This window comes from Saimiri boliviensis, chromosome 15 (assembly GCF_048565385.1).
Source record: "Saimiri boliviensis isolate mSaiBol1 chromosome 15, mSaiBol1.pri, whole genome shotgun sequence".
NCBI classification, from domain to species: Eukaryota; Metazoa; Chordata; class Mammalia; order Primates; family Cebidae; genus Saimiri; species Saimiri boliviensis.
Window position 1 is genome coordinate 90,138,732 of NC_133463.1, and position 25,861 is coordinate 90,164,592.

At 55.6% G+C, this 25,861-nt stretch overlaps 1 protein-coding gene across 7 annotated transcripts in view; it reads right to left on the reverse strand.

Annotated features, from left to right (window-relative positions):
- Positions 1-25,861, reverse strand: part of TSNARE1 (t-SNARE domain containing 1) — a 124,087-nt gene that overhangs the window by 31,765 nt on the left and 66,461 nt on the right. For 6 of the 7 annotated variants that reach the window (XR_012514195.1, XM_039464660.2, XM_074387228.1 and 3 more), the window contains 5 exons: positions 23,427-23,504; positions 22,573-22,642; positions 11,085-11,175; positions 8,146-8,220; positions 7,648-7,704 (listed from right to left, as the gene is read on the reverse strand). Coding sequence is in view for 6 of the 7 variants with exons in the window: in XM_039464660.2 (XP_039320594.2) it covers positions 7,648-7,704; positions 8,146-8,220; positions 11,085-11,175; positions 22,573-22,642; positions 23,427-23,504 (371 nt within the window). In the remaining variant the exon portion in view is untranslated. The remainder of the gene's footprint in view (positions 1-7,647; positions 7,705-8,145; positions 8,221-11,084; positions 11,176-22,572; positions 22,643-23,426; positions 23,505-25,861) is intronic. The other variant, XM_074387226.1, reaches the window with a different exon arrangement.

Below are 25,861 nucleotides of genomic sequence, written 5' to 3' on the forward strand. Positions count from 1 at the left end.
CATGTAGGGCACAGACACATGCTCTAACGTGAGTGCCGGAGACAGGGGGCACATGGTTTCCCGTGAGAAGACACAGCTCTGCCGGGCATTCAGAACGCAGGCGGGTGGCAGAGACCCGAGCCGGTGCCCAGGGCTCTCCGAGGCTCTGGGAAGCAGACCACCTTCTCGCGCACTCTGGCCGGAGGAGGGCAGGGGCCAGGGCGAGGGGTGCTCACACGGGAGCTGCGCAGTCTTCGGGAGCCCCAGGCAGTTCACTGTTTCCTCCAAGTGGCAGCTGACTACTTATTAGTTGGCAGAGATTCTGGAGGCAAAGCCCAGACTATCAGGATGGACACGACTGTGGCAGCGCTTCCCCCAGCCCCACATTAAATCAAAGGAAACTGGACCCAGAGACAACGGGTGATCCCCGGCCCTGTGCCCCAGACAGGGAGTCATGTCTAGGGAATTTGCAGCCAGCCTGCGAGAGTGAAGCATGTCTTCACTTCTGCAGCCTGGGGACACAGTTCTGGTGGAAATGTAGGCTGAGGTGGCCCATGGCAGCACAGAGATGGAGCGTGACCTGCCAGTGGGGCTGTTCCCTGGCGCTGCCCCAGGAACCAGGATGCCGCTCACTGGCTGAGCCCAAGCTGGGTCTGAGACTGACCCTCAACCCAGCTGAAAACTGCTTCTGACCACAGCCAGGATCACCAACTCCAGACGGGCTGAGTAGCTCATGCCCACACCCAGGGCAGACAGGCGGGAGGCAGGGAAGGCAGCAAGTGCCCCTGGTCCCTTCCAGGGCTGTCCGGCCTGCCATTAGCAGCCCCCAAGTCCCCTGCCGTCAGGCCAGTGTCGACTTGGCATCAGCCCTTCTGTGGAACAGGGCTGCATATCATCTCATCATTTACAGTTTGCAAATTCCTAGAAATAATCTAACCTTTTGTCATTTCTCGGAAAACACTACTGGCCACTCCCCACCTTTTTAAAAGAAAATTCTACCAAAAGGCAACGCGTCTACGTTTCAAGGCCCAGGTACAGAGTACAGCTCTATGACTGCTTAAAGAGGCAGCACGTGCCAGCCAAGACGCAGGCCGCCGGCCAGGACCCCAGAGGCCTCCCTCCAGCACCTGTCACCCCGGGCCTCCAGCAGAGGGGAACCCCGTTCTGACTTCTAACACTGTCCATCAGTGGGGCCTGGTTCTGAACGCTACAGAAATGGAATCCCACACTCTATACCCTTGGTTTTTAGGCTTCTTGGATTCAGCGTTGTCTGAGGTGTCGCTGGTGGGCATGGTGGCCACAGTTCACTCTTTTCTTTTTGGTGACTGTGGAGTCCCCCGTGGCATGAAGTCAGCTTGGACTCAGCGTTATGTCCGAGGTGTCACTGGTGGCCACGGGTCACTCTTTTGGCTGCTGCAGAGTGCCTTGTGGCATGAATTCAGCCATGCTGGTGCAGACTGGGCAGAGTTCCAGGCTGTGCCACACATGGGGTCAGTGCTGCTACGAGCATTCTCTCATGTGACTTCTGTCAATACACACAGTTGTCCCAGTCTCCATGGGGGAGTGGCCAAGGACTCCCACAGATACCAGAATCCGTGGACCTGCAAGTGCCTGATATAAAATGAGTTGGTATTTCCATACGACCTACGCACATCCTCCCATGTATTTCAACCACCGCTAGCTTGCCTGTAATATTTAACATGATGTAAATGCTGTGTAGTAAATAGCATAGTTGTTCTAGTGCATTGTTTCAGGAATGATGACAAGAAAAGAGGAGGCTGTACGTGTTCAGAACAGCTGCCACGTTTTAAAAATAAGTTCAGTCTGTGATTGATGGAATCCAAGGATGTGAAACCCACGGATACGAAGGGCCCACGGAATGTGCATTTCTGTTGGGCAGAACTACAAAATCCTAGGTAAGAAGACTGGAAGCCACAGACGTTCTCGAACAGCGTTCCGAAGTGCTGGCGCAGGAGTGCACCCCATCGGCCGTGCAAGAGAGGGCAGCTGTCCACACGCAGGCCCACGCCCGGCTTCTGCAGGGCTTTCCACGCGTGTTTTCTCTAGTTGTGTGTGTGGGTGTGGTGTGTGGCGATACCTTATCATGGGTTTCTTTTCCATTTTTCTGATAACTCATGTTGCTAAGTACATGTTCACAGGTTTATAAGCCAGCTGGAAGCCTCTTCTGTGATGTGCCTGCGTCAGGGTGCTGCCCTTTTATTGTTTTTAAACAGGTGTCTGCCTTTTCCTGGTCGGTTTGTAAGATATCGTTCCATATTACGGATGTAAGTCCTTTTCACACGTGTTGTGCAAATGCCCTCCCTCATGCTGTGGGCTGCACTCTCTTCCGGGGGTATAATTTTAACAAAGTCAAGTTTATTGATCTTCTTTGCAGCTGGCACTTGTGTGTCTGTGTGAGAAACGTTTGCCCACTGTGAAGATGTCAAGGGAGACTCCCACGGTGACCGTCTGACCTTCCACAAGTGGGCCTGTGGTCCAGCTGGAAGTGCTTTCTGCACAGGGTGAGCTGACATTTGTGAAGGGTCTTTTTTCCCAGTTCAAACATGCTAGTGATCCACATGAAGCCTAGAATAAATCACCCACCTCCTGTGGCAGGGCGGTCCGCCTCGGCCACAAACCCAGCCGCCACGTACGCATGCTCTGTGTCCCGTCTCCACTGTCCCACGGGCTGGTGTGTCTAGTAGCCTCACACAAACACCACACTGTTTTCATTTCTGTGCTTTACAGCGTGTTCCAATACCTGATAGTACACATCCCTTCTGTTCTTCTTCAAAATTGTCTTCACTATTTCGGGTCTTCCATTATTTCCGTATACATTTTGGAATTAGCTTGACAGTTCACACACACACACACACACACACACACACACACACGCATGCATGCACACACACCCACACTGTAAACCTGCTGGAACTGCACTGGGATTGCATTGAGCCCACAGGCCCAGTGGGTGAGAGCTGGCATCTCCGTCAACATGGCACCCTCGCCATGGCTTACATCTGTCATTTCTCTCAGTCATGTGGTCGTGTTGAATGCAGAGGCCTAAAACAGCTCTTCACAGAACTTTCTGAGGAAATTTATTATAATACATTTATTATAACAGCTTTAAAACCTCCTTTCCAAACTCTCTTTTGCCAGCACACATGAATCCTGTCTCCTGACCTGGTTCCAGGAGTCCGCCACGGTCCCTGGTAAATTCTGACAGCGCGCTGCAGATGCTTTCGGGTTTTCCACGGACAGAATCACGCTGCCTACAAACACAGTTTCTTCTTCTCAATCCTGCTCCTTTTCCCTTTCATGCCATACTGCATGGGATACAGCTTCTGGCACATGGGGAACAGAGCAATAGTACTGGACGCCTCAGTTTAATCCTTTATCTTAGCAGGAAAGACGTGAACGTCTCAGTGAGCATGATGTGAGCTGCAGGGTTAACATCTCCTTGGTGGGCGTGACGTGAACCACAGGGTTTTGAAGGTACCTTTTGGGAGACTGAAGGCATTCCCATCTATTCCTAGTTTGCTAAGAGTTTCTTAGCCTCCTTGAGTGTTGCATTTTATCAAGTGCTTTTCTGTACCTGCTGAAACAATCTGTACAGATTTCCTCACTTATTCTATATTATGTGGTGAATCATCCCCAGATCCAGAATGCAAATCAACCCTGAATCCCTACAATCAATCCCACTTTATAATGATGTATCACCCTGCTACATATGGCTAGATTTACGTTGTTAGTATTTAGGTCAGGATTTTTGTTTCTGTGTTCATAAGGAAGACTGGCATGGTATTTTCCTTCCTGGGATCCTCCTAAGAATCTGGAATCAAGGTACTGCTGGCCTCATGAGGCATGGCGGGGTGTACTTCCTGCCATATTCTCTGTAACAGTGTGTGTCAACTGCTGCTATCTACTGCTCAAATATGGGAATGAATTCACCCACACAGCTATCTGGGTCTAGAGTTTTCTTTGTGGAATATTTAATTATGGATTTAATTTTTAAAATTAATATTAAGCATCCCAGATTTTCTGTACTTCTCGGTAACCTATAGTTTTCTAAAAAAAAATTTCCTTAAAGTTGTCAAATTTATTGATGTTTATAACGTCTCTACAGTTTTTTTTAATGTGTAGGATTGGTAATGATCTATCCATTTTCATTCTGATACTGGCAATCTGTATTTTCTCACTGTATCTTGATTAATCTTGTAGGGGTTTAACAGTCCTTCCAAAGAGCCGATTCTTTTGGCTTTGCTAACTTGCCTACTGGGTGTCTGCTAGCGGTTGCACATGTCCCTAGCTCACGCAGCACACATCCGCGGCTTGCCCAGTCTGCCTTCCATTTGTTTGTGACTTCTCAGATGATGCGAGGACATCCCAGCACTTTAACACCGTCCGCCTCCCCTCTGTCTTCTGGGCCAGTGTCACCAGCACCAGCACACACCGGGCCGTATCTGCGTCGTCGCCGGCACACACCGGGCCGTATCTGCGTCGTCGCCGGCACACACCGGGCCGTATCTGCGTCGTCGCCGGTACACACCGGGCCGTATCTGCGTCGTCGCCGGCACACACCGGGCCGTATCTGTGGGAGTCGTCATCATCACCACTCCACCGTCGACGTCCACCCGGGCGTGGCCGCGTCCACGGCTCCCAGCCTCCCTTCCTCCGTGCAGCAGGACTGTGCTTCCGAGGTCGCTGCTTTTCCACCGGGAGCGGGTGGAACTGTTTTCACTTTACCTTTACTTCTGAGGCACGCCTTCCCCAGGGTGCAGCTGGAGACCGGTTATTGGTCTCGTGTGCTTTGAAGATGCGCTTCCACTGCCTTCTGGATTCCATCGTTTCTTCTAAGAAGTCAGGTGTCGGTCTCGTTCCTTTAAAAATCATGTGACTTTTTTCTCTGACTTTAATGTGCTCTTAACATGTTTTCCTAGTTTCAATCTGCTTTTCTAAGATTTTATTTTTGGCTTTGGTTTTAAATTTTTTATTATGCTATGACCAAGGGTGGTTATTTGTTTTTTGTTTTGACATAGAGTCTCACTCTGTCACTCAGGCTGGAGTGCCATAGAGTGATTTTGGCTCACTGCAACATCTGCCTCCCTGGTTCTAGTGACTTTCATGCCTAGGCCTCCCAAGTAGCTGGGATTATAAGCACCCACCACCACACTCAGCTAATTTTTGTATTTTTAGTAGAGACGGGGTTTCACCATATTGGTCAGGCTGGTCTCAAATGCCTGAGCTCACATAATCCACCGGCCTCAGCCTCCCAAAGTGTTGGGCTTATAGGCATGAGCCACTGTGCCTGGCCAAGGGTGGTTTTTTAAAAGGAGAAATTTATCTATTCATAGAGCTTCTTGAATCTGTGACTTGAAGCATTTGGACAGCTTTGGAAAACTCAACCATTACCTCTTCAAATGTTGTTTTTGACCATTTTCTCTCTCTCCTGTTCATCTAGGACTCTTAACTATATTCTTCAGACTTTTTAATCATTTTTTCTTTTGTATATTAACATAAGTTTTCTTATCCCCTGCCTTCTAATTCACTAATCCTTTTTTCTGCTTTGTCTACATGGAGATGTAGCTCACCTACTGAACTCTTAATTTTAGTTATGATATTACTCTACACTGGAATTCCCTTTTTAAAATAAAATTTAAGTTCCCTGTAAAAGTCTATACCATTGGCCGAGCGCAGTGGCTCACACCTGCAATCCCGGCACTTTGGGAGGCCCAGGCAGGTGGATCAAGAGGTCAAGAGACTGGGGGCATCCTGGCCAACATGGTAAAACCCTGTCTCCACTAAGAATACAAAAACTAGCTGGGCACGGTGGCCAGCACCTGTTGTCCCAGCTACTTGGGAGGCTGAGGCACGAGAATTGCTTGCACCTGGGAGGTGGAGGCTGCAGTGAGCCAAGATGGTGCCACTGCACTCTAGTCTGGCCATAGAGCAAGACTGCTCAAAAAAAAAAAAATCTATACCATTTACTATTTTCTTTCACATATTCATAAATCAGGTTGAGTGTCCCTCATCCAAAATGCTTGGGAGCAGAAGTGTTTCAGATTTTGAACTTTTTTTCAAATTGCTGACTTTTTTTTTCAGATTTTGGAGTCTCTACATGGTATTTACTGGATGCACATTCCTCATCAAAACTCCAAAACCTAAATGTTCCAATGAGCATTTCCTCTGTGCATCATGCTGGCACTCAAGAAGTTTCAGATTTTGGAGCCTTTTGGATTTTGGGTTTTTAAATTAGGGGTGCTCACCCTGTAGTTATTTTAAGTTGAGTGTTTAACCAACTGTCTCAATATTTGCATGGCCTGTTGGTTGGTTTCTACTTACTGTCTCTCCTTTAGTAATTGGATCCTGTTACCTGTGATGCCTAATGACTTGGGCTTAAATCTCAGACACTGTATGAAAAACCACAGAGATTCCAGATGACAGAACCGTCCTGTCTCCAGACAGACAGCGCAGACATGCCTCCAGGCTACGCTTTAGGTTTTGGTGGTCATGGCTGGTCTATTTCTGGTTTACCTCCATCTCTCATCGTCTCAACTGGAACTTGTGTTTGCAAGAGCCCCTCCTCCTGGGTGGGCCTTCAAATCCGACTTTCGTCTTCTTAGTTCTCTGAGGGTACCCACTTCTGTTCAGCTTTTCTTGTAAAGTGCTTGCTGGCTGACTTGCTGGGCTCTCACATCACACACACACCAGTGACTACGGATCAGCAAAAGCCTGCCTCACAGGGAAAGCAGACTGAGGGCTGCAATCCCCGTGTGCTCCAGGGTTTTACTCCTAAGGGGCCTCAACTCCAACTTTTGTCTCTCTAGCCCAGTAAGACCACTAAAGCTATAAGCCACCACCACTGTTCAGTCTCGATAAGCTTGGACGCAAGCTGGCAAACGTCCTGGGGTGAGAAGGAAGTGATGGTGAGCCTGAGTTACCCGGGAACGCGTGCCTCTCCGGGCCTGGCTCCCAGCTGTTCCCACGCCTCCCTCATGCCGGATCTGTGTGTCTCTGTGTGTCCGTGTTCATCTATGTGTGCATGTTTCTGCATGTATGTGCATGTGTTTTCTTTCTGTTTGTTTTGAGACAGAGTCTCACTCTGTCACTGAGTGAGACTGGAGTGCAGTGGCACAATCTTGGCTCACTGGAATCTCCACCTCCCGGATTTCAAGCGATTCTCCTGCCTCAGCCTCCCAACTAGCTGGGACTGCAGGTGCTCGCCACCGTGCCCAGCTAATTTTTATATTTTTAGTAGAGACGGGGTTTGTCCATGTTGACCAGGCTGGTCTCGAACTCCTGACCTCAGGTGATCCACCTGCCTCAGCCTCCCAAAGGGCTGAGATTACAGGTGTGAGCCACTGCACCCAGCCACATGTGCATGGGTTTTAACTAGGTTTTACAGTGCCTGTCAGCAGGAGGGCTGGTCTGAGCAGTGAGTCCTGCCTGGCACGTGGAGCCGTCAGTCATCCCTTGGGAGGTGAGTCCTCACCAGGCACTGTGCCGGAGCGCAAAGGTTAAGATGCCCGTGTTCTCAGGGCTGTGCATCAGGGCGCCCTCAGGTGAGGCCCTGCCCTTGGCCCTTCCCATTCTTCCACGGGCACACATGGCAGTGGACCCCGGGCTTTCCCCCAACAGCCCTGACCATGGTCAGCCCTCGGCACTCACCTGTTTGCTGCCCCTCTGAGCCATAGGAAGCAGTGCTCTGGACTTTTCTGCAATTTTCTGTTGAAAAAAGTACAAGAGAAGAAAGAAAGGGCAAAAAAGGCAGGGAGGGAAGACGAAACAGTCAGACGAGTGCAGGGCTCGGGGCGATGGCACCTCAGGCCACTTCCTCCACTCCCAGGAGAGGGCCGGGGCCGGGCCGGGCTGAGCTCTGTTAGTGAGTCACTGGACGGCCTCTGCCCAGGCATGGGGGCTCTCTGGGCCTGTGTCCTCACCTGTCAGAACAGGGTGAGACCTGTTCTTCCTGCCTCCTCAGAGCTGCTGTGGGGCGGCTCTTGAAGGTAAGTGTCCTCTAGGACACGTGCCCTGATGCACAGTCTGGATCCTGCCTTTGGGGAGGGGGCTGCCCCAGGCCCACCCAGGGACGAGACAGCTGCCAGGGTGCTCCGGCAACGGAGGCCTGCCCCACCTGGCCTGCAGGCCCCGCCCCCTGCACCTCACCTTCTGCACCACTCCATAGCGCTGAATGGCATCCGAGAGCTGGGCTTTCAGCTGGTCCAGCTGAGGGCGCTCCTGCTGCAGAGAGAGGGCGTGGCTTGCGCGGCATGGGAGGCTTTGCCCCGCCCCAGCGGCCCCACCACCCACACCTTGTCCTGTACCCACGTCCCACCTTCCCACACTCAGAATGGGGTGCGCCATCAACCTCTTGCCCCCATGTCACTAGTGTCTCGACAGGCTCACCCAGGTATCCAGGGACACCATCACCACAAAATCCAGCTCGGGGGTCAGCACCACGTGCCAGAGCCAGGAGCTACACAAGGCACGCAAACCTGGCCCCACACCCCACTCCATGAGAAGCACTGTGACCCTCTTCCACAGCGCAGGACACCAAAGCCCTCAGTCCCCAGTGGCTTGTCTGTGGTCACACAGGTGGTGAGACCACCACCAGAACTATCCTTCCCAGTATCTCGCCTCCAGGGTTCTACCAACCCCAGTTCCTTCCTGCTGGGACGTTCACCACTGCACCTCAGCACCCACCAGGCACCTGCTCCAGAGCGGGAGCTGGGGAAGCCCTGAGCCAGGGTGAGGCTAGACAAACAGCCCTGGGGCCAGCCCCACAGCTCTGGCTCACCGTGGGCATCGCCCACCAGCAGGAGCACCAAGGAACCCAAGCTTCCTTCCAGCCCCACCCAATGGCGATCAGAGGACTCCAGAGAGCCAAGTCTCAGGTGGGCTGGCCTGGGGTCAACCTCTGATGGCCAAGGAGCACTGGGGACAGCCTATCACGGCCTTGACCTCGTCCCACGATTGAAGGGCCTCAACAAAGGTCCACGGCCCACAAAGTCGAAGATGCGGTAGGCACTGACAGCACCACCGAGCCGCATGAAGGAACCATCCGCTCGACCAGGAAGCGGCCTGTGCAGACCACCTGACCCTGCTCTGACGACACGGAAACACCTCTCAGAATCGCAACCCGCGGCCATCGGGGGCCTCCCTCTGCGCCTCACGTAAGTGCAGTATTCTTGCAGGGATGAATAAATGAATGAACAGTGACTCAGGCACACCTGACTCAGAAAACGAAGAACAAAGCTACAGAGGAAGAGGTCAGACACGGGCATCGGTGCCGGTTGTGATGCTGCTGGCACCACTGCCTGAGGGCACAGGCCAGGGCAGCATCCAGTCCCTGTAAAGCGGCCCCCGCAGGGCAGCCAGGGCTAGGAGGAGTGACCCGCACACAGAGAGGCTCCAGGCTGCTCAGCACGAAGCTCCCCGTGCTCCTGTCGTCCGACTTGAGGGAGACTCCGGCCACCCTGTCACCGGATGGGGGCTGCTGCGTCTGCAACACGGCTTTTTAGTTTAACTAACTTTTGAACCAGTTCTACTTTGCTAAGTGAACGTTGCATTACAGTATAATTTAACCCGATAAAACTCGGGCGCCCGAAGTGTAGCGTTCAGTCATTCCGGCCGTCCGGTCGTCCCCACAACCCGGTTTTAGAACTTCCCCATCACCCCAGGGAGGGCCCTGCCTATCTGCAGGTGCCCCAAAACCAACTCCTGCTCCCAGCCTCGGCCACCACTCATCTACTTTTGGTCAACAGAGATTCGCATTTCCTGGCCGTTCCACACAAACAGAACCACACACTGTGCGTGCTCCTGCGTGGGGGCACGCGGTCTTCCAGTCCCGCCACACGGCGCCCTGCCTAGCTCTCCGCCCCTTCTCACTGCTGACCAAAAGCACCCAAAGCAGCACTGGCCACGTCACGCGTGTTTCCCCAGGGAGGGCGGCATGCGTTCCCCCGCAGGACGGGCTGGTCCATGCTGCCGGCTCTGCCGCTGGCCGGACCTTGCAACCCCAGCCCTGCTGAGGCCATGAAGCGGGTGCAGGCCAGCGGCTACAGCTTGCTGACTCTGGCCCCGTAAAACCTTAGGGTCCAGCAGCCTTTCATCTTTTATGACAAGCACCCTCCAACCTTCAACGACTGGGTGCTGACCTGGTGTGGTGGCGCAGAGGGTGTGGGGAGGGATGGAAGTGGGGACAGGGTCAGGCGCAGTGGCTTAGGCCTGTAATCCCAGCAATTTGGGAGGCCGAGGCAGGCAGATCACTTGAGGTCAGGAGTTTGAGACCAGCCTGGGCAACATGGTGAAACTCCATCTCTACTAAAAATACAAAAGCAGTTGGGCATGGTGACAGGATCCTGTAATCCCAGCTACTCAGGAGGCCGACAGAATCACTTGAACCCCGGAGGCAGAAGTTGCAGTGAGCTGAGATTGCACCACTGTACTCCAGCCTGGAAGACAGAGCTAGACTCCGTCTCAAAAAAAAAAAAAAAAAAAAAAAACCAGGGACAGGGTGGGGACGAGAGTGTGGTCTCGGCAGCTGAGCCAGACGGTGGTGGTGGCTGTGATGGTGGGTGTGGTGGTGCCCACTGCCATGGTCATGTATCTGGCCTGAGGCCCATGTGTCTGGCAAGGTGTGAGGGTAGGCAGGGGGTGGGGAGGGGTACGCGCAGGGGCTGTGAATGGCGGATGCAGGCAGAGGGGACGCAGGGCCGGGGAGAGGATGGTGAAACACATGACGGCCGGCCATCAGCCTCCAGTAAGGTCCGGCCTGGAAGATCTGGGGCACTCCTGTCCCACCACCGCATAAGCCAAGGAGAGCAGGAGCCCGGGCAGACACACCCGCTCCCACCTGAAAGAGCCACACAGGCTCTGAGCCACGGAGCCACACAGGCTCTGAGCCACGGAGCCACACAGGCTCTGAGCCACGGAGCCACACAGGCTCTGAGCCACGGAGCCACATCAGGACAGAGCTAGGCCAGCTGTGTCCACCCGCGCACCTCAGCCTCCCTGCATCCTGCCTCGTGTGACGTCCCCGACCCCACCACAGGCACAGGGGTCCGTGCTTCCCTCTCTCCCAGCCCCAGACCCTGGGGACATACCGGGCAGGAGCTGGGCAGCAGCTCGGCCATCTGCTTCACGGAGCCGGCACTGGCTGCGATGGTCTTGTTAGTCTCCTGCTGCGCCGTGTGCCTGGGGGCAGAGAAGGGGCCGGGAGGGAGGCAGGGGAGGGAGGCAGGGGGCAGAGGCAGGGGAGGGAGGCAGGGGAGGGAGGCAGGGGGGAGAGGCAGGGGAGGGAGGCAGGGGAGGGAGGCAGGGGAGGGAGGCAGGGGAGGGAGGCAGGGGAGGGAGGCAGGGGAGGGAGGCAGGGGAGGGAGGTAGGGGAGGACAAGGGCCCAGGAGGGCGCAGCAGGGAGGGACGCATGAGTAGAGTCAGGGAGACAGGGATAGACGGACAGACAGATGGAGAGCGGGCCAAGAGACACAGAAAACAGCAGAGGGGGAAAAACAAGAGCAGGGCAAGGGCAGCAGAGAGACAGAGGAAGAGGCAGAGGCTCCGAGAGAGAAGGGACAGAGACGAGAGCAGTGACTCCCACAGAGGAGGAGGAGGGAGCCCGAAGCCAGGACAGGGAGGGACAGCAGACACCCAGCAGGAGACAGGGAGGGCAGAAAGGCCGGCGGGTGTGGGGCAGGGGAAGAGACAGGGGAAGAGCAGGTAAGCTCTGGCTAGAGTGGGTGGTCCAGGCAGCCATGGCAGTGGCAGGTGGGTCTCAGCCATCAGCCACTGCCAGGACTACCTTGCCCCCATGCCGCAGCCACCCCCAAATGCCCACAGAGAGGTGCCCGGCCACAAGCCTGCCCTGCAGAGAGGCCCCTCTGGGGTCAGCTCTCCTTGGGAAGGCAACAGTACGACGGCCCAGGGAGGCCAGCGGCCCTCAGCACCCCCGCACACACCTGCAGGGCCCCGGCTGAGACGGTTCCCACACCCAGGCCCAGTGAGATGCAAGGAGGCCAGGCCAGTCCCGGGCTGCAGTTCCAGGCCTGCCCTTGAAAGCACATGGGAAGAGCAGCTGTCTCCCAGTTGGGGTTCGCCACCCCCATCCCTGGACAGGGAGGCACCAGGGCAACCGTACCCAGCCCGGCTGCAGGCACACACCCCAAGTGCAGGAGCACCCTGGCCTGGCAGAAACTGGGGAGCCTCGGTGACCCCTCCAGGTTCAGCCCAAACGGCCTGAGAGCCCCTCAGGCATCACCCAGGGCCTGCTCCAAGCCAGCCTCGGGGCCAACAGGTCGGAGTGAGCCTGGTGCCACCACAGGCGGCCAAGCCTACAGGAGCGGGGCCCACCTCCTGATACCCACCCTGGGCGGGCAGAGCCTGTGGCACGCAGAGGAGTAGGAGTGCCCCCAGAACAGGCGCCAGCAGGCTAGAGAGGGTGTGGGCCAAGGAGGGCGAGGAGCCACGAGGTTGCCACAGCCTGCGTGGAACCTCAGGGACAGGAGCCTCCCTCCCCGTGGACTTGGGCGGGCCGCCTCCTCCAGGACTGGTCGGAGGCTCTGGAGAGCCTGCAGTGCCTCCCGCCCCCAAACACGCCTCTTCAGCCAACCACTGGCCTAACACTGCGAGGACTCGGAAGCAGCGTGCCCCTCACCCCTGCTCCCGAGGGCCTCCCCCTCGCCCTGGGCTGCCCACAGCCTCCTGTCCCCAGCCCACTCTCCTGCTAGAGAAAGTTCCGATCCAGCCACTCCAAACCTCACCGCTCACCAGCGGTTCCACCTTTCATTCCGGTCACAGCCAGCGCCCCTCTAGCGCTGCTCCAAGCCCTCACGGGCGGCCCACGGCGCCGGTGTCCACTTGACTCCCGGCCCACAGGCCTCGCGGCTGCTCTTGGAAAAGCTGGACAAATCCTTGCCTTCGTTCATTCTAGGCCGGGTACGGACCACCCAGCCCTGGCTGCTGACCCAGGAGTGTGTTTGTGGTCACGCTGCCACCGTGGGGTAACGCCCCCTGCACCTGCCCACACCGCTTCCCAGGGAGGGCCAGGCAGGCCACGGCCCCACACTCTTCCCCGCTCCTCTCTGACCCTTCCCTCCTCTAGACTGTCACGGTGTCAGGGGCTCTCCCTCACGCCCCTGCTAAACACCCTCACAGAGCCCTGAGTGCTGGAACCAAGCCAGCCGCTTCCTGTGCGTGGCGGGTCAGGAGCTCATCTCATCTCCGTCTCCCTCACAAACTGTTAGCACCGTGCAGGATCAAAGCGACTGAGGCCTCCTCACCCGACCTGGCAACCCCCCAGCCTTCAGATGACCCTGCCAAGTCTGTCGTGGGAACAGGAGGCTGCCAAGCAGAAAACCCAGCAAGTGATAAAGGGAGTGAGGAATGAGCCCCCAGTCAAGGAAGGGCACGGGGAGAGCCTTCCCCAATGCTCGTCGTTCCAAAGAAAGGCCCGGCAGACACCCCCACTCACAGCCACGGTACCCACAGTACCTCCCACCTCAAACAAGTAGACAACGCACTTTAAAACACACACAAAGCCAAGGGACGCAGCTAAAACAGCACTTACGAGGGAACTGTCGCTTTAAATTCTGATACTAGAAAAAAAGAATAAAATCAACGTCCAGAAAGTTCACCTAAAGAAGCCAGCAAATTAAACACAAAGAAAGTAGAACAGAGATAATAAAGGTAAGTTCGATACTTCATAAAGTAGCAAACAGATCAATAACCAATAGAACCAATAGAATCAAAAAGCATTTACAGAATTACACAGCTCTCCCAAGACAGGTCAGGAGGGAAAAAAACCACATATGCAAATTACCAAGGTAAAAATGAAACAGTGAACCTGACTACAGATCCAACATTAAAAGAACATAGAGAAATACAGATCACATCAGGCCCATAAGATTAAACAGAAAAATTCCTTAAGTCATGAATTATATCAAAACTGACTCAAAAAGAAATAGAAAACCTAAATAGCTCTGTATGTATGGCAGGAATTCAATTTGCACTTAAAAACACTGCTGCAAATACACAGCCACAGCAGGCTTCAGTATCAGTATCGTGTAATCCCCTAGAAAACAGAGAAGAGACACACACTGTATGAGGCCCATGTTACCCTGATGACAAAACCCAAGTAGAAAATCTAAAGGAAAGAGCCTACGTATCACTCACCCAGCAGCAGAAATCTTCGGAACAATTTTAGAAAAATGAATTCAACAATATGTGAAAGGTATACAACACCATGACCAGGAGCTTACCTAGGGGATCTAAGCTTCGTTCAACATTCAAATATCAATGAGTGTGATCCTCATATCAACAGAGCAAATTTAAAAAGGAAAAAAACATGTTAAGGAATTATGCAGAAAAAGCATATGACAAAATTCAACAATCATTTTAGACTAAAACTAAGGAAACTAGAAAAAAGAAGGGGACTTCCTCAACCCAATACAGAGCACCTGTTAAATAAAAAAAAAACCAAACTAACACCTAGTATACTCACGGCGAAAGACGGAACGCCTCCCTGTAGGACGGGCAAGGGGCAAGCGTGTGTGCTTTAGCCACTTTTACTCCTCTTTGTGGAGGTTTGCCTTGGAATAAGGGGGAAAGAACTAAGAAGCATAAAGATTGAAAATGAAGAAGAAAAAGTATCTTCAGTCACAGACACATGTGCATCCATATAGAAAATCCGGAGAAATCTACGAAGAAGCCCCCGGAACTAATCAGTGAGGGCATCTATGCAGGTCACAGGATTCAAGGACGTACATGGAAGTCACCTGTATTTACGTGGAGTTGCAGCCACCAAGAGGAAAAGAGCACAGATCCGAGAAAGGCCGGCCTGAACACATCCGTGGGTTGGACGATGATACTGTTATGAATGCAGTTCTCCTTTAATTTACCTACAGATTCAAGGTACTCCCTAAAAATTACAGCAGGCTTTTTTAAAAGAATTAATAATTGACAAGCTGACTCTGAAGTGTATACTGAATTACAGAAGAGTGTGAGAGGAGGTCTGCTTGGGCAGCACTGGGGCAGTTGGCTGAACGCAGTGGCATGGGGCGGGAGAGGGGTGGGACAGTTGGTGGCCTTGGTCTCCATGGTGGACAGTGAGCCATCGGGGACTCTCTGGAATGCTGCCTCTAGCCAAAGTATGAGACATCCTAAAGAGGCACTTTCAGACCCCTGCTGGCACAGGGAGGCCCTGTCGGGGGGCAGTGGGGCAGCAAGGCCAAGCGTGGGTCCCACTGGAGAAGGCTCCCCCGGGAAATGATGACTCCACTCTGAGGCTAGACACTGCCCGGAAGGCCGGGGTGCCTCAGCCAGGGCAACAGAGCAACTGAGGACCAGCAAGGCATTTTACAAAGCCCACGTATCCCCACGAACACTTTACAAAGCCCACCCATCCCCACGGCCACTTTACAAAGCCCACGCATCCCCACGGCCACTTTACAAAGCCCACGCATCCCCACGGCCACTTTACAAAGCCCACGCATCCCCACGGCCACTTTACAAAGCCCACGCATCCCCACGGCCACTTTACAAAGCCCACGCATCCCCACGGCCACTTTACAAAGCCCACGCATCCCCACGGCCACTTTACAAAGCCCACGCATCCCCACGGCCACTTTACAAAGCCCACGCATCCCCACGGCCACTTTACAAAGCCCACGCATCCCCACGGCCACTTTACAAAGCCCACGCATCCCCACGGCCACTTTATAAAGCCCACGCATCCCCACGGCCACTTTACAAAGCCCACGCATCCCCACGGCCACTTTACAAAGCCCACGCATCCCCACGGCCACTTTACAAAGTCCACGCATCCCCACGGCCACTTCACAAAGTCCACGCATCCCCACGACCACTTTACAAAGCCCACATGTCCCCGTGACTACTTTACTAGCCCACGTATCCCCACAAAGCCAGCTCTGCATGGTTTTGCTGAAAGGTGAGGTAGGTGACTACGGGGACTGGGGAACCCGACCCAAGCACCCCTCTCTTAGCACTCCTGTGCAAGGCCTGCACAGCTGCCAGCCAGGTGGTGCCATCGCTGCCAGCGGTCAGGTGACTGAGGCAGCTGTGATGCCTGCCTAGCAGGGGTGTCATCTGAGGCCCACTTCCCCTCACGCCTGAGTCTGCTGTCCCTGAACCGACCTGAGCACGGAGGCTCCCCTGTTTGCCTGTCATTATTTAAGATGTCATTTAGAGGCACCTCATGTCCTACATATACCACACCTGGTCACTGACTCTCATGACCACCTATGTTTTACAGACAAGTACGCAGGCCCTCAGTCACAAAAACACCTGCAGGCCGGAGCTGGTGAGCTGGAGTGGGCAGAAGTGGGGCTAGGGCAGCCCAATCTCTTTCTTGGCCAGGGAGACCCCAGGTCAGTCCAGAAGGACCCTAAGTCAGTGAGCGAGAAGGCAGCAGGGCTGGAGGGACACCTGGGGTTCTGAGTCCCTACTGAGGAGGGATTCCAAGCTGTGGGACATGCAATACCACCAAGGGAAGGGGAGGAGTTCAAAGAGGAAAAGAGGCTGGAGCCAAATGGATGAGGAACCAGCACCAGTGAAGGCAAGGGCCCAGGAGAGCACAACTGCGCAGAAACTTCTAGAAGGAATCAATTCAACGGTAAAAAGAAAAATACCTGATTAGGACATGGGAAAAGGATCTGAATAGACATTTCTTCCAAGAAGATAGACAAACAGCCAACAGGCACATGAAAAGATGCTTGACGCCATCAAGTACTAGGAAAATGCCAATCATATTACCACAAGACCCCACTTTGCACCCACCAGGATGGCCAGCATCCAAAAGACAGATAACAACAAGTGCTGGCAGTGAGGCAGGGAAGCTGGAACCTTCCAACACTACTGGCGGAGGCGTCAAATGGGGCAGCCACTTTGGAAAAGTCTGGCAGTTCCTCAAAGGGTTAAAGAGCCATCATATAACCCAGCAAGTCCACTCCTGGGGATACCCCCAAGACGGGTGAAAACCTACGCCCACACAAACACCTACACCCAAGACGGGTGAAAACGTATGCCCACACAAACACCTACACCCAAGACAGGTGAAAACGTATGCCCACGCAAACACCTACACCCAAGACGGGTGAAAACCTACGCCCAAACAAACACCTACACCCAAGATGGGTGAAAACCTACGCCCACACAAACACCTACACCCAAGACAAGTGAAAACCTACGCCCACGCAAACACCTACACCCAAGATGGGGGAAAACCTACGCCCACGCAAACACCTACACCCAAGACAAGTGAAAACCTACGCGCACGCAAACACCTACACCCAAGATGGGGGAAAACCTATACCCACACAAACACCTACACCCAAGACAAGTGAAAACCTACGCCCACACAAACACCTACACCCAAGACAAGTGAAAACCTACGCGCACGCAAACACCTACACCCAAGACGGGTGAAAACCTACGCCCACGCAAACACCTACACCCAAGATGGGTGAAAACCTATGCCCACGCAAACACCTACACCTAAGACGAGTAAAAACCTACACCCACACAAACACCTACACCCAAGACGGGTAAAAACCTACGCACATGCAAACACCTACACCCAAGACAAGTGAAAACCTACACACACGCAAACACCTACACCCAAGACGGGGGAAAACCTACACCCACGCAAACACCTACACCCAAGACGGGTAAAAACCTACGCACATGCAAACACCTACACACAAGACAAGTGAAAACCTACATGCACGCAAACACCTACACCCAAGATGGGGGAAAACCTACGCCCACACAAACACCTACACCCAAGACAAGTGAAAACCTATGCCCACGCAAACACCTACACCCAAGATGGGTGAAAACCTACGCCCACACAAACACCTACACCCAAGACAAGTGAAAACCTACGTGCACGCAAACACCTACACCCAAGATGGGGGAAAACCTACACGCACGCAAACACCTACACCCAAGACAAGTGAAAACCTACGCGCACGCAAACACCTACACCCAAGACGGGTGAAAACCTACGCCCACGCAAACACCTACACCCAAGACGGGTGAAAACCTACGCGCACGCAAACACCTACACCCAAGACAAGTGAAAACCTACGCGCACGCAAACACCTACACCCAAGACGGGGGAAAACCTACACCCACGCAAACACCTACACCCAAGACGGGTAAAAACCTACGCACATCCAAACACCTACACCCAAGACAAGTGAAAACCTACGCACACGCAAACACCTACACCCAAGACGGGTAAAAACCTACACCCACGCAAACACCTACACCCAAGACGGGGGAAAACCTACACCCACGCAAACACCTACACCTAAGACGGGGGAAAACCTACGCCCATGCAAACACCTACACCCAAGACGGGTGAAAATCTACACCCACACAAACACCTACACCCAAGACGGGTGAAAACCTATGCGCACGCAAACACCTACACCCAAGACAAGTGAAAACCTATGCCCACGCGAACACCTACACCCAAGACAAGTGAAAATCTACGCCCACGCAAACACCTACACCCAAGACGGGTGAAAACCTACGCACATGCAAACACCTACACCCAAGACGGGTGAAAACCTACGCCCACACGAACACCTACACCCAAGACAAGTGAAAACCTACGCCCACACAAACACCTACACCCAAGACGGGTGAAAACCTACGCACATGCAAACAGCTACACCCAAGACGGGTGAAAACCTACGCCCACACGAACACCTACACCCAAGACAAGTGAAAACCTACGCCCACACAAACACCTACACCCAAGACGGGTGAAAACCTATGCACATGCAAACACCTACACCCAAGACGGGTGAAAACCTATGCCCACACAAACACCTACACCCAAGACAAGTGAAAACCTACGCCCACACAAACACCTACACCCAAGACGGGTGAAAACCTACGCCCACACAAACACCTACACCCAAGACAAGTGAAAACCTACGCCCAAACACCTACACCCAAGACAAGTGAAAACCTACGCCCACACAAACACCTACACCCAAGACGGGTGAAAACCTACGCGCACGCGAACACCTACACCCAAGACAAGTGAAAACCTACGCCCACGCGAACACCTACACCCAAGACGGGTGAAAACCTACACCCACACGAACACCTACACCCAAGATGGGTGAAAACCTACACCCACACGAACACCTACACCCAAGACGGGTGAAAACCTACACCTACGCGAACACCTACACCCAAGACGGGTGAAAACCTACACCCACGCAAACACCTACACCCAAGACAAGTGAAAACCTACACGCACGCAAACACCTACACCCAAGACGGGTGAAAACCTACGCCCACGCAAACACCTACACCCAAGACGGGTGAAAACCTATGCCCACGCAAACACCTACACACAAACATTCACCACAACTTTATTCATTGTGGTCAAAATGAAGCCACCCAAAGGCCCACCAGCTGGTGAATGGGTCCATCCTCACAGCGGGACAGAGGGGCACGGTTCTGTACCAGCTGGAGAATGGGTCGATCCTCACAGTGGGACTGAGAGGCGCGGTTCTATACCAGCTGGTGAACGGGTCCGTCCTCACAGCAGGACAGAGGGGCGCAGTTCTGTACCAGCTGGTGAACGGGTCCGTCCTCACAGCGGGACAGAGGGGCGCAGTTCTGTACCAGCTGGTGAACGGGTCTGTCCTCACAGCGGGACAGAGGGGCGTGGTTCTGTACCAGCTGGTGAACAGGTCCGTCCTCACAGCAGAACAGAGGGGCGTGCTTCTGTACAAGCTGGTGAATGGGTACATTCTCACAGCAGGACGGAGGGGTGCAGTTTGGTACCAGCTGGCGAATGTGTCTGGCCTTACCTATGGAGGGTGCTGTGAGCCCTCTCTGACCCTCACAGAGCCCTCCATCAGGCAGGCCAAGAGCTCAGCTCTTCACACCCTGCTGGCCACCTGTGTGCCACAGGGGCTTGCCTTCCATCATGTGGGATGGGACGAGCTGGGCACATGGCTCATGGTCCTGTCCCGCCCTGTAGCTGTCTCTGCAGGAGGCGGGGCTGTAAGGACTAAGCCCCTGAAAGAGCTGCCAAGCCCAGGCCCTCGCTGCTGGATGATCGCCATCCAAGGCTCCTTGAGCCCTTCTGCTACTGATTCTGACATGTAAATCCTGGGCCGGGAAGGAGAGAGCACCTCTCAGGCAGAGCAGCAGCCTAGCTCACCCCCATCACCCCATGTGGGGCGGTGGGCCAGCAGACCCTCAGCAGCCACGTCCCATGCACCCCCATCGGGGCCACCCATCCTACACCTCCCCACAACCGGGAAGTGAGCGGGAGGCATCACTGCATGCCTCGGCAGATCAGAGAGCGCGGCCCACGGGACAAGCCCCAAACCCAGGGAAGCGGGCCCTCTGTGCCACACAGCAGGGGTGCGCTGGCCCACACGCCATCTCCAGAGCGGGACGGCCCCCAGGATGGAAGGGAACAGAGCCCAGACGGCAGGGCGTGAGCCAAGCTGCCATTGAGCCCCTCCATAGGATCGTAATGCGGCCACTGCACTCCAATCTGTGGGTCTGTGACAGGGAGGTCTGGGCAGGGTCTGCACACAGGTGACAGAAACAACTTGGCCACGCTGGCCTTGTGTGACAACAGGGACATGGGTCCCACCTGGCGAGGCTTTTCTGAAGTGGAACATGATTTCGGAGAAAGGACCAACCCCCTCCTGAGACTGGGCCCCGCCTGCGCTGCAGGGCTGGAGAGCCTCCTCCCTCATCAAGCGATGGCTGCCATGGACGAAGGCATATTCCTTAAATGTCCTTCACTGGCGACTTCATCAATGTGGAGGAAATACAGAACTGGCAACTCTGTTGGTCTCAAGAGTTATTTTTAAATGTTAATGGCCCATGATACAGGAGCATCTGAGGGGCCACAGAAGTCTCTGGAAGCCATGATAAGCAGGCTAGGCCTGCAGCTGGCCACGCGGGAGGGTCAGAAAAGCACTAAGGCAAGGGTTTCCGGACATGAGCGCTGAGGTCAGCCAGCGGGAGGGCCGAGGCGCCGGGACACCCAATCCTGAGATCAGGGCAGTCTCCTACTCCACGCCGGGAGCGCCCAGAGCGGGCAGTATCGGACTTCTGCTAAGCAGGCTGGGCAGCCCAGGATATGCACGTGAGGACCAGGGTCCTGAAGTGCCCGTCCCTCCTGGCCCTGTGACCTAACCCAGGAGCCATGCAGGGGCACAAAGACCTAAGTGCAACAGCTGCACTGGGAACTGCTCAGCACACTGAAGAGACAGGAGAGCCCCAGACGCAACCCACACGCGAGTCACTCGGCTCTGTGCACTGACGGTGCCCTCCGAGAGGACGCACGCTTCCTGTGCCCAGGAACCCCAGAGCCCAGTGTGACTGGCAGGTCCAGAGTCCGTCGCTAGGCTGTGACCCTGTGGATGTGTGTGGGTGTGGGGACCGCTGGCAGGGAACGCTGACATGCTAACCACGGCTCCCCAGGGATTCTGTGTGTCCAAATTCCCTGGCACGAGCCTACATCACTGTCACATCAGGAAACAGTAAGTTTCCTTTAAAAAAGGCTAAGAATAGAATTGCCCTGAGCCTCTGCAAAGCGTGCTCCGCAGCTGGTGCGTGAGCCTGTTGCGGGAGGGCGCTGTGTTCTGAACAGAGCACCCTCCACCTCCACCGTGCTGGGAGCCGTCACCCTCCCAGCCTCCTCAGCTCTGGCCCTTTCAGGTGCGGACTGGTGTGGCCCCCAGTTCTGCACAGAGGAGCCCGAGGACAACAACCCCAAGCAAGCAGTGCACCCGGGGCTGGCTGGGGTCCTTGGGGCCGTGGCCCTCCTGCTGGCTGCAGGGCGGCGGGGGATGGGCCAGCGAGTGCAGTGGGGGCCAGCTGGGGGTCAAAGGTATAGACTGCCAGTGTCCCCTCAGACCCGAGTGCCACACTGACCCCACCTGGGGCAGATGCTCCTTTCCCTCCCCAGCCCAGCCCGGGCTCAGGCTTAGCAGACAGCACCTGAGGTGCCTCTGCCCATCCCAGACCAGCCGGACCCAGGGCAGGCTGCTGGGCACCCGTCAAGGAAAGTTCGGTGGGACCCCCACCAAGGCTCAGCTCCCTGAAAGGGCAGATGCAAGACCAGATGCCCCACTCCAACCTAGCCCATGGCTGTAAATGGCACATCTGTGTCACCGCCTATGTCCCCAGATGTGCAGGCCCCAACAGGGAGCCTTCAGATGTGGCAAAGACACATTTGGAGCATGCTGGCAGGGCAGGGCGTGTGCCAGCAGGCAGGAACCCCCCACCTTAGCACACGCATGTGTGTGTCTGTCCGGGGCATGCACAGGTGCACCTGGCTTCTGCGTCGGGGCAGGCACACCTGTACCCTGTCGAGGGAACCTGCAGGCCGAGGGCCCAGTCCCAGGTTCACAGCCCTGACCAGGCTTCTCTGCAGGTGCATTTGTGTATGTGCACACGTGTGCCCAGGCGGCTGTGGCCAGGCAGCTGTGTGGACAAAGCCTGTGTGCACAGGACCACACTCCCACCCTGCACCCAGTGTGCACCACGCCCAGGGCAGAGATGCCGGACCACACACTCACAGGCTGTCCCGAAGCTCCTGCGTGTCACTCGGTGTCCCTAGGGACCGAAGGCTCTGCTCCAAAGAGGTCACTGCCCGAGAGAAGAGGGACAGGCATGAGGGTCAGAAGGAGCCTCCTTGCCCCTGCTACTCCCATGGGTGGCCCACCACAGCCCAGGCACGGTGAGGAGAGCCCGAGGACCAGTGCCTGAGCCAGGGCGGACCACCTGAGTGGCCTGGAGGCCAGGACCCGCACTGCCCTCAGCAGGAGGCCATGCCAGCCAGGACCCCTCCCCAGCTGGCCTGAAACAGATACTCAGGTCCACGTGCAGCTCAGGGGCTCTGAGGAGCTGCCTCTAGCAGGCTTGCCCTGGTTCTGGGGACAGCTTCTCTCCACCCTGCTCCCCTCACCCCACCCTTGCCCCTCCCCTGGCCATCTTGGGTGTGGCTTTCATCCCTGCTCTCAGCCTCAGTGACCTCTGGTCTCCAAGTTTGAGGGGCCCTAGGATGCTCCTTCCTCCCCTGGGCTCCATCCAGAGCACACACAAGACTTCAAGAAGGGGCATAGTAGGGTCGGGAGAGGAGCCAGCAGGGGACAGGGGGTGGCAGGCAGGGGGCAGCGGGCAGGGGGCAGGGGGCAGCGGGCAGGAGGTAGCAGGTAGGGGGTAGCGGGCAGGGGCCAGCGGGCAGGAGCAGCCAGCTGGAACGGCACCCAGGCTTGACCCAGCCCTGGCTCCTTCCCACGGGAGAAACCCAGGACTGCACTGCAGGAGGGCCTGAGGGGGGAAGCTGCCCACCAGCACCCTGGCCTCCAATGTCTCTGGTGGTCCAGGCACCTGGGCAGAGGGCGCAGGCCCGGGCCAGATGAAGACTCACCACTGAAGTTGATTTGGAAGACGTTGGCCGACGTCTCCTGAAACAGCTCCTGAAGGTCTCGTGGATCGGCCTGGGTGGCTGGGAGGAGAGAAACACAGGCTGAGGGTGAAGCCTTCCGGCCCAGCTCTGCTGACCACTCTGGGCAGTCCCCAGGGGTAGGGAGCCGAGAGGCGACAGAGTGGCCCTGAGCCCCATTCCCTGCCTTCACGGCTCGGCCACCTTGGGGTCAAGGCTGGACACCTGCCTTCACAGTACCCACAAGCTGGAAGGCAGCGGGTGGTCCCTCAGAAACGCCGCACCCTGAGCTCCCGTATACCCCAGCAGCTGGCGCGTGTGCCAGAGGCTCAGGGTGGAATCACTAAGAGTCAAAGCACAGCCCCACTGATGAGGCAACAACAGACACTACAAGGTCAGGCTCCACGTGGGCAGCTCAGCACTGGAAACAGAACGCTGGTTCCTGCGCGGTGCAGGTAAGCCCCGAGCGCGGCACACACGGAGATGACAGCCAGCGAGGAGAGGCCACAGGCTGCACAGTCCCACCCCTCCACAGTGTCGGAACAGACCAATCCGAGGACAGTGCCACAGCAGGGGTTGGGGGGAGGATGAGTGTGACTGCTGATGGGGACGGGGTTCCTTCTGGGGCTGATGAAAACGTTTTAGCATTAAAAGGTGGTGGTGATTATAGAATGCTGAATATTCTGGCACTGAACTGCATGCTTTAAGGCGGTTAACTGGCTGAATTCTCAGTGACTGAATTCTATCTGTTTTTAAAAACTCACAGAACATTATGGGGACAGCAAGTCCTCGTGAGGTTGCGGCGATGGTTCGCTCGCCCGCTGCATGGTGAGGATAAACAGCACGCCCACCACGGGAAGGGTCTGCAGGCTGCACACCCTTGCTGTCTGCCCACCCTGCAGCTGGCATCTTGGACATTTACACAGAGGAGCAGAGCACGCACCAAACCACATCAAAACACTCGCCGTGCCCGCCCTCCGGCCAGCAGCCCTCGGGGTTACAGAGGAGGAGCGCACACCCAGAGAAGCTCCTGAAGAGCACTCCCACTCCCAGCAGATTGATTCCTACCAGCCCGCACCCAGAGAGAGGGCTGCTGTCCAGGAGACACGCGGGAAAGGACAGTCACACGGGGCCTGTGTGCAAGGGAACTGCAGGCACGCGACACGGGGAATCTCAGAAACATCGCTGAGACATCAGCGCCAAAGGGACGAAGGGCCAGAACCAGCAAGGCAATGCCCGGGGACTCTGGGCAGGCTGGGGAGCTGGGCAGGGCAGGACGGACGCTCCTGGGGGGCTGCCCTGTGCCTGGACAGAGCTGCGGGTTACAGATTCTGTCACAACGCCCAGAAAGGCACACTTAGGAGCTGTGCAGCTCACTGCACATACATGTCACCTTGAAAGAAAAATGCACGGCCAGTCAACTAGCCGTCGGGAGGAAGCGCCGGGGGCCAGTTCGCTCTGAAACGCGGGCAGGTGAGGGCACGGAAGGTGCAGCTAGTCCGGGCAGCCAGACTCCAGGCCTGCGTGCAGGTGCCGGCTGCGCGGGTCTGGACAGTGCTTTCGACTTTCTCTGGGTGTTTAGAATTTTCCATATTAAAGTTTAGGAGTAAAAGAACATGGTTTGAGGTCTACAAACAGGAGTGAGGGCTAGAAAACGCTAAGGGTGCCACGGGGACCCTCCCAACACTAACCCTGGCTGGGCAGCCTGAGGTGTCCCAGCATGAATGGACACCTGACTGGACATGTGGTGTTCCACCAGGGCGAGGCCCCAGCCCAGGTCTGCTCGGGGTCACTGAGCTGCCTGGCCAGCGCAGGGCTGACCCTGGCACCCCGTCTGGGAGTACACAGGCCTGTCATGGCTGCTCTGGGGCCCCCCGGCTCACAGGGCCAAGTCTCGGCCTCTACATACTTTCCATCTGGCCACCTCTGCCCTGCCCCAGGCCTAGGCCTCCGGGTCCAGCAGCCACACTCAGCGAGGCCTGGAGAAAGAAGAAACTTCCAGACAGCCTCCAGGAGGGAGGCCTGAGGAATGCCTCCCCATCCCTTCACCCAGCACCCACCGCCCCTCGATGTCACATGGCCCAGCCCTAGCAAGGTCAAGTCAGGACGTCAGTTGCATCAGTGAAACGGTGAGAGTGATAATGGGTTAAATCAAGTTTAGCCCAAAGGTGCTCCTTACACATCTTCCGTTCAGCCTAAAGGGTTCCCCGTGCAGCTTCAACTGTAGCACGTGGCAGTGTGAACGGACCACGGCCTTCGCTTGCGCCAGTCACTAAGTTTTGGCTAATCTAACGCAGCCAACTGTTGGAACCGTGTTTGAACCGGCAAACACCGAGCTGGAATCGAGCTGTTTCCGGGCCTCACTTCCACTGTCTGTATGTCACTTTACTGTTTCTATCACAATCTTCTTCTACCCATGG